This window comes from Phlebotomus papatasi, chromosome 1 (assembly GCF_024763615.1).
Source record: "Phlebotomus papatasi isolate M1 chromosome 1, Ppap_2.1, whole genome shotgun sequence".
In the NCBI taxonomy this organism is placed as follows: Eukaryota; Metazoa; Arthropoda; class Insecta; order Diptera; family Psychodidae; genus Phlebotomus; species Phlebotomus papatasi.
The window spans coordinates 15,784,280-15,792,993 of NC_077222.1; the positions used below are offsets into that span (position 1 = coordinate 15,784,280).

The 8,714-nt window shown below is 36.0% G+C and overlaps 1 protein-coding gene across 1 annotated transcript in view; it reads left to right on the plus strand.

Annotated features, from left to right (window-relative positions):
- Window positions 1-8,437, plus strand: part of LOC129797978 (sushi, von Willebrand factor type A, EGF and pentraxin domain-containing protein 1-like) — a 34,789-nt gene extending 26,352 nt beyond the window's left edge. Inside the window, exons 5-7 of the mRNA XM_055840892.1 lie at window positions 1,361-3,256; window positions 3,322-3,498; window positions 6,919-8,437. Of these exons, the coding sequence (XP_055696867.1) occupies window positions 1,361-3,256; window positions 3,322-3,498; window positions 6,919-8,069 (3,224 nt within the window). The 3' untranslated portion in view covers window positions 8,070-8,437. The remainder of the gene's footprint in view (window positions 1-1,360; window positions 3,257-3,321; window positions 3,499-6,918) is intronic.
- The last annotated feature ends 277 nt before the right edge of the window (window positions 8,438-8,714 follow it).

Here is an 8,714-nt window from a genome sequence, read left to right on the forward strand (position 1 = left end):
CTTGGATAGGGCTCCTCGATCGATGAAAGGCAAGAATTGAACTTCTCTTAAGTTTAGGAAGAAATTAGCAAGAACAGTAGTCTGTAGGAACTGCGGTGTTGCTCTGGAAATAATAAAGTACTCTTTGAAGGAGTCCCCAGCATTCGAAGCTACGTAAGCATCTGCTATCAAATAAAATGTTGCCAAAGAAGATTCAACAGTAAGGGATTCCGGAACTCGACGGGAAACTAACAATCACTCAAGGAAACATATCAACTATCTCCAGAGCTTTCGGCTCGGTCTCCAAGCCTTAATCAGTGGTCAAGTCTTACAATTTTTTTCCTCTGAGTGAGACTCGTTCAGGGCTTTTGTTAAGTATTGCAAGAGGGCATGAAAAGGAACGAGGACACTATTTTAAACAGTCCTTGACAGTTTTTCTCAACATTTTTCACAATGTTGATATATTTCATTTCTTCGTAGATTCTGCTGGGAGTCTTCCTTTGTTAGTACTGGAGAGCTCACGACTCTCCACTGTTGATTGCATTTCACGTCGGTTTATTCCCATAATCAAAGAGGATTCTTGGGTTTGTTCAAGATCAGTTGTTCTTTTGGACCAACTGGTTTTGAACCCAAGCAATAGCACACAGAGGTTGCGAAGACCTTTCTTTCCTATATCACAGCTCTCTTTACTCATTCAGTCTAATCTAATCATCCTGCTGATCCTGCTATTTCAGGACAAAATTGTCTTTCCGGTAAGCGTCGGTGAGGTGATTTAATCCAAAATTAAATCACTCAAGGTTCCAGAGCTTTCAACACTATATCGTGTTATTAAGAGTACCAAGCCGTTTCGCAGAGAAAAAAGACAAAAAAATTGTCAGTGAATTTTTGTGATTTGTTCATTAGTAGCTCCCAACTGTTGTTTCCAATCTGATGAGTGTAAATTTAGACAAAAATAGTGACAATATCCAAGATAATAGACTAACCAAGAACCACTGAAGAAGACATGATATAGTGTCGAAAGCTCTGGAACCTTGAGTGTTTTAATTTTGGATTAAACCACCTCACAGATGCTTACCGGAAGAACAATTTTGTCCTGAAATAGCAGAATAGAAGTCTTACCGTCGGTTTCACCTACCAGTAATCTAATCATCAGGATCCTCAGCTTTCCTGTGGCTCCTCGGATTCCTCGTGGTTTCCCATGAGCTTCTTGATTTCCTCGTCAATTCCTCTGGTTCTCAAGTGTTCTTCCTGAACTGTCCTAGTTCCTAAGACATACTGTTTCGTGTTGTCTAAACAATGAGTTACTCCTTATGCAACATTTTGAGTAAGGATAGATAAAAAGGATTAATATCCCTTCCCTACTCTCCCTTTGTCTTTGCAGTCCAGTGCCCAAGAGGAACTTATCACAATGGCACAGAGAATTCATGTAAAGTATGTCCCAAGGGAACGTATTCCGATACGCCCGGTCGACGTGAATGCCAATCTTGTCCTCCGCATCATTCAACAAGACGTGATAATAACAAATCCGAACTAAACTGCCTTCAACAGTGTCCTCCGGGAACCATGGCTCGCCTCAAGACACCAAAACGTACAGGAGTTACCCATACTCCTCACAAAACCTTCATGCCTTATTGCAAGAAATGCCTTCCTGGCGAGTATCAACCTCTTTACGATCAAATTCGCTGTGAACCATGTCCTGATGGATTCATATCACCACGAGGTGCAAAGTCATTCACTGATTGTGCCCCAAGGCGACTTTTTCCATGTCAATTAACGGAACCAGTATGTGGTACCAATGGGATTTGTCTACCAGACACCAAGAATCCTTACCTGTACAGCTGTGTTTGTGAAACAGGATTTCAAGGATCACATTGTGAACAGCACGTTGATCTTTGCCTGTCTTCGCCTTGTCTCAATGGAGGAATCTGTCACCATGTCAATACAACAGAAATAGGATGCCAATGTCCAGAATCCTTCACTGGGACTTTCTGTGAAGAAATAGTCACGCCCTGTCTTAGCGTAACGTGCCAAAACGGAGGTATTTGCTTCGACATTGGAGATAGGGCTATATGTGAGTGTCCTGAAGGGTTCACAGGAGATTACTGTGAAACTGTTGTAAATCACTGTGTTGAGAATCCTTGCGAAGCAGGCGAATGCCTGAATGTACCTCAAGAAGGTTACCGATGCATCTGCCCACCTGGGATTATTGGCAGACGCTGCCATTTGAGACCCTGCGACTACTTCCCATGTCATCCCAATCAAATCTGCATTGATCTACCAGATGTTCCTGCCAATAAATCAAGCTTCATGTGCCGATGTCCAATTGGTCTCAAAGGCGAAAATTGTACAGACATTGATAACCCGTGTGATCGGAATCCCTGCAGGAACAATGGAATTTGCTCACCAGTAGCACTAAGGAACGGTTTGAATGACGATAGGAACGAAAGTCTCTTTGAGGAGTTTTCATGTCAATGCCCGCCTTACTTTTACGGTGACTTCTGTCAATCTCTCGTAACTCCAGACTACGTTCTTCAGTTTTCCAAGCCACATACAACCAACTACGCCATATTGCCTGGACCTAATAGGGATCTTGAACAATTCACAGTCTGCACTTGGATTAAGAGCCACGATGACCACAACTACGGAACGATCATCTCCTATGCAACAGAAGGACAGGACAACATGCTAACGTTAACGGACTACAACGGTCTAGCTCTCTATGTGAACGGAAACTTCAGCGTGTCAGACATTGTGGTCAATGATGGTCATTGGCACTTTATCTGTGCAACATGGATGAGTAAGGAAGGCTCCTACCAGATGTATTCTGATGGCATTTTACAGCATTCAGGATACAACTTAAGTTCTAGTAATTCCGTAGAAAACGGAGGAGTTCTTGTACTGGGTCAAGAACAGGATACCATTGGGTCAGGATTCAGTGACTCCGAAACCTTCATTGGAGAAATTGCCTATCTGGACATGTGGGATCGTGTGCTGGGCATTCAGGAAGTTCAAGAATTCTATTCTTCTTGCCATCCTTACCATGGTAACCTCTATTCCTGGAGTGACTTTAAGACGCACATTAAAGGAGACGTCACCATCCAGGAATCTCCATTCTGTAAACCTTGTCTCAAAAATTTACATCTTGTCAACGGGGTTGTAAACTACTTTGCTAACAGAGCTATCTATACCTGCAATCAAGGGTTCTTCCTTGAAGGACTTCCTATCAGAAACTGTCTCAGAACGGCAGAATGGCAGCAGCCAGAACCATTTTGCAAAAGTATAACTACCTTCAAACATAAGGCCAGAATTCGCATTAACAGTTTCTATTTCATGTCCTTGCAGTAATGGATTGCGGTCCTCTGAAGTTAATTGAAAACGGATATGTGATGACTACGAGAACAACATTTGGCGCAAATGCGACCTATGCTTGTAGTAGGGGCTATGAATTGAAAAACGGATCAGAGTATCGCATCTGCGAGAGTTCAGGAAAGTGGTCTGGAACGATTCCAGAATGTGTCGGTAAGAAGCATCAAAATCTTAATATTATAATACAAAATCGTTCATAACAGCCAGCGTTTCTATTCCAACTTCAATCATCTTGAATTTTCGCGAAAAAGCGTAAAAAATAGAAAATTACTTTTATAAATTGCAATGCAAAAATCGAACATTTAGAAAGTTATAATTTTTTTAGTCCTGACGCAGAAACGTTAAAAGCATTTAATCCTATAATATTAAAAAATATTAGAAATATAAAATTAAAAATATAAAAAAAAAATATTTTAAAAAATTAAGAAATATTAAAAAAAAAAGATACAATTGAAAAGAATTACCTTAAAGTTCTGAAAGAAAAGCAATTTATACAGTAAGGGATCGACGTGGAAAATTTCTTAAAATGGTATCCCGGTGATCGTCGGACGGTAGAATTAAGTCCAGATTAAAAAAAACTTAATTTCTACAGGTTTTAGTGCTTACGCTTTTTCAGTGGCTATAAAATATTTTTTATTTCACGAAATTAGTTAATAAAATCATTTTACAGATACAGATTCACCTTTACGTTTTTCATGATGGCCTAAATTACCTGAAGAGGAGTCTATAAATTCATTTGTTAACTAATTTTGTGAAATAAAAATTTCATCTTAGGATTAGATTAAAGATAAGTGAAGTTCTCAAAAAGCAATAAAATTGTTCGCTATTTAGGATTTTGAGACATTCGGGAACTGGGCTAAACATCTAATCTTAAAACCACTTAAAACACCGATAGCTCTGGGAAGAAGTTTTTTTTTTATATTCTGCTAGGCCGAATTCTTCTATCCGACGGCCACAGGGGTTAGCGTTTTTGGGAAAAGCAATTTAATTTGGCCAATCAAATTCTTTATAAATTGAGCACGTGCAATGATACAAAACCATCAAATCATAGATTTCTCACTCAAATTGTTTATTTAAATAAATATATTTTATAATACTAATTTTAAACTAAACAAGCATTTTAACAAAAAACATTGATTTAAGATTTGATTCACAATGCTTTTTATCTACGGTTGAAAGGATCTTACATGCTTATCAATGTCTTTGGATCTAAAGACAATTATGGCAATTTAAAATAAGTTGATATCGATTTTTACAAACATGTTAGATTAGACTGGCTTCAGACCGAAGGTTTAACCCAGTTCCCGATGATCTCGAAAGTCAAAATAGCAACCAATATTATTGCTTTTTCAAAATTTAATGGATCACTTGCCCATGTTGTCCACTCTTAAGTGATAATTTTTCAAAAAATCTTGATTGATAAGAAATTAGATGAGTTAAGCCATATGACTAAGCCTTAGGTCCGAAGCCCATACTACGTATAGATATCCAACAGTTGCTTACACTGAATACGAAGCTGAGGGACGATCAACCATAAAAAGCCATTTGGAATTTCTTAATAATTTATTTATTAAAATTTATTTACAAAAATTTTAATAATCGGTTGTGAACCGGTACACGTAAATGAGGGAAAATGGTTTTGAGCATAGTATCTCAATTACGAGCTCAGAATTTATTATTAATTGTCAGAATTTAAAAAGTGAGCGGATTTTGTAAAGCTCTTATGAAATGCCACTTCCCCTTCTAACATCGCAAGTTCATAAAGCCAACGTTATGGACGCTTATTATTAGAAAGAAAAAAAAACAATTTTTTAAGTTGAATAACTCAAAATTTTAGTATGTGTAGCCGCAGATTATACATGTCAAACAAAAAAAAAACTTAAGTCGCTCGAAAATCCCTGATCCGATGTTATATAAAAAGTCAAAGTTCGAAAATTTACCGGCCTATATCTCCGGTTTCAATTAATATTTTGTCCTAAATTTTGGGTTTTCGCCATAAGTCGTCTTTAACGTCGTAAGTTTTTTAGAATTTGAACAAGGAATTTAGAAAAAAAAAATTTCGAAATTTTTAGCCCTATTTTTAAAATATTTTCCGTGCAGAAGATATCAAATATTAATTAAAGATATAAATTAAATATTAATTAAAGATATCAAATATTATTTGATGCATTGGTGAATATTTCTCAAATTATCTGGATATTCTTTGAATACGAATCTGCTATCTATTTCAGAATTTTACAAAGATTCTTTTCTCCAGAAATCCTTTTATTAAAAACGACCACTTGGGGTAAAAAGTAACAAAAATTATAGAGCAAAAAGTAGCAAAAAGTAGCAAAAACCGAAACAATTTCTGATCTGCCACGGTGAAAAGAAACGTCAATGCTATATGTGTCGCCGCTTGTTGTTTGCATTGGTCAAACGATTTGCAATCCTTGGTGTTTTTTGTAAAATAGCTTAAAATTAAAATGCACTTTTCTCTCTCAGATAGAGAAAACGGTGTTTTACAAAGGTGTAGAAGAATAAATTTCCTATGAAAATATGTAATCTAGGTATTTTACTTAAATTTACGGAATTCCGTAATAAACCCAATCAAAATGTGATAGTATCTTATGCCTGATACTATTTGCCCCAGCATTTTTGAGAATGATCACAAAATTACCTTTTAGAAAACGGCTCGATAAATATATTTCCTTACAAAATAGAGGAAAATGACTTTCACAGAGTTGTAGAGCGGTAAATTTCCTATAAAACTGTGCTAATTAGAAATTTTGGAGGTGCTCGTGTAGCATGTAAAAAAATAAAATATCCGTTTTGTGACTTTTGCCCCAGTCTCCCCTATTAAAAATAAAGGTTTAGAAGACTATTTTTACAAAATTCAATAATTCTTTGATATTATCGTAGTTCAGCACATGGGCAAAAGGCCCACTGTGGTCAAAAAACATGTCCCAAAATAAATAAAATGAATTATCTCGGCTACCGAGTAATTAATAACATGAAGTTTTGGAACAAAATTATAGAGGAGACTCTGGTCTATATTCCACTATCATCTCTCTGTCAGTTCATTTACATCCTAGATATTTTAATTTAAACAAAAATTTTACAATTTTCCAGAAATGTTATTCCAAATTGCTGTATAATATCTCTCATCATCTTTTTCCAAATCGAATTTGCATGCAATCCGAGTTTGCTCACGTTAAGAATCTCACCTACAATAAACTGATCTGGGATTGTCACTAGTTTTTTTTCCTTGATATTTTAAAATCCTATGAAATTTTACTATAATAAATTATACAAAGAAAAAACATATTTGAAACGAAACTATGCCATTGGGAAATTAAAATTAAAATGATCGTCAAAAAAATCATAATAATCATATAAATTTAAAAAAAAAAAGGAAAAACTCCTTTTCCCTTAACTATTTTAGAAGCAAATTTATTTTTATTATTTATTAATAAGACCCATTTCTGTAAAGATATAGTTTTTGTACTAAAAAAAAATAGTTTTTCACTGCCTCAACGTATCACGAAGAATTGGAACGAAAGTTTGTGAATTATTTAATTTGAATTTTTGCAGAGAAGAAGACATGTCCTGAGATTGAGCCACCGAAATGGGGTCGAGCGGTCTATTCCACATTGGAGCAGGGTAAATATCCTCCTGGGACCTTCATTGAATTTGAGTGTGGCAATGAGACAATCCTACAGGGACAGAGCTTGATTGTGTGCGAAGAAAGTGGTCAGTGGGATTCAGAAGTACCCAAATGTGCTCCACAATTTGTCGAATCCTTCGAGATGGAAATTGTGACAAGAAGAATGGAAACTGAGGATGAAATCCTGCCCCTGCTCAATCGTGAAGATTTCTGGGGTGAATTGAGAACTTTCCTATATCAAGGATGTACAATTCAGAGTGAAATTAATCAGCTGTGTAAATTGCATAAAGATGTGGTGTTGAGTGATCTGGGGGAATTGCATTTGGAACAATCTCAAGGCGATGAATCTCGTCTCTTTGGGGCAATTCAGAGTGTTCTGGCGGAAAACAAGAGAAAGGACTTGAGTATTAGCAATTTAATGGGAAATATATTCAAATTTGGGAAAATTTCCCAAGACGAACAAGATCTCTATAGAATGCTGTTTTGCTTCTCCATGGACTTAGTCATCTGGAATACACAATATTACTTCGGAAATGACACACCATCCATAGATGATGCATCCGTCGATATCAGCGACAAGTTACCACTGGCCCTGGTTGAGATATTGGAGCCTGTGTATGAAAATTACCGGAAAAGCATACTCAAGTCCACAATGAGTACCAATCCAAATACCACAGTTTCCTGCCTGGAGCAGTTTCTGCCCCAGATTGACCACTCAAGAATTGTCGGCATCTCCAGTTCAAATAACGAGAGTGTGAGTAATTTATTTAGTTTTCCCATTGGAACGAAAATTGATTTCGAATGTGAGGATAATTTTCATATGAGTGGCCAGTACTCGGCCGAATGCATCGATGGTGGAATATGGACAACAAAAGAGGGTGTATGCTTAAGGAAATGTGAAATTCCATCAATACCATCCAATATGAATCTTGAGAATTTCACCCAGAATATCTTCATTGTTGGCCATAAAGTTAAGCTCAATTGTCTGGGAGGACTTTCAATGACTGGTGATCCATACATTGAATGTTTGTCCACAGGAATGTGGAGCAATGTTGAACTACAATGTGCTCTGGATTAAAATTAAAACATCAATTCTGGACCCAAAGGTCATTAATCTCAATTCACAAGTGTCACATCCTATAGCAATTGACGTAAGATTTATTAATAATAATTATTATTCTACTTGATTCTACTTAATTATACCATACATTTATTTCATTAATGCAAATCATGATTAATAAATTGTAAGAAATATTGTATCCTGAACATTGAAAAAGTTCTAAAAAAAAAGATTTTTCAAAGTATACTAAAAATTTTGAAATTAATGCTAAATTTTTAATTTAAAATAATGTTATATGTGTATTATAGTCTTCCGATACCTTCACTTCGTCCTATTTACCTCCCCATAACTCTGAGAAATTAAATATTAAAATAATTCAAAAGAAATATTGTATTTAATATCAACCCTGTTGTCTTGGGACGTTGAAGAAATTTTGGAATTTATAGACTGCGTAGATCAGGGGTGGAATGATAACTTTACGACACTATCGAATCGATAGTATCGATAAGTCTATATCTGTTGGATTAAGTGAATGTCGACTTATTACGGATTGTTGTGCCATTCATTGCGACATTCTTAAAATAATGAGACTTTTGAAAAACATCTATATTAGTTACAGGAAGTGCAGCTATCGTTTAAATTTCTCAGAATAGACAGTCGATA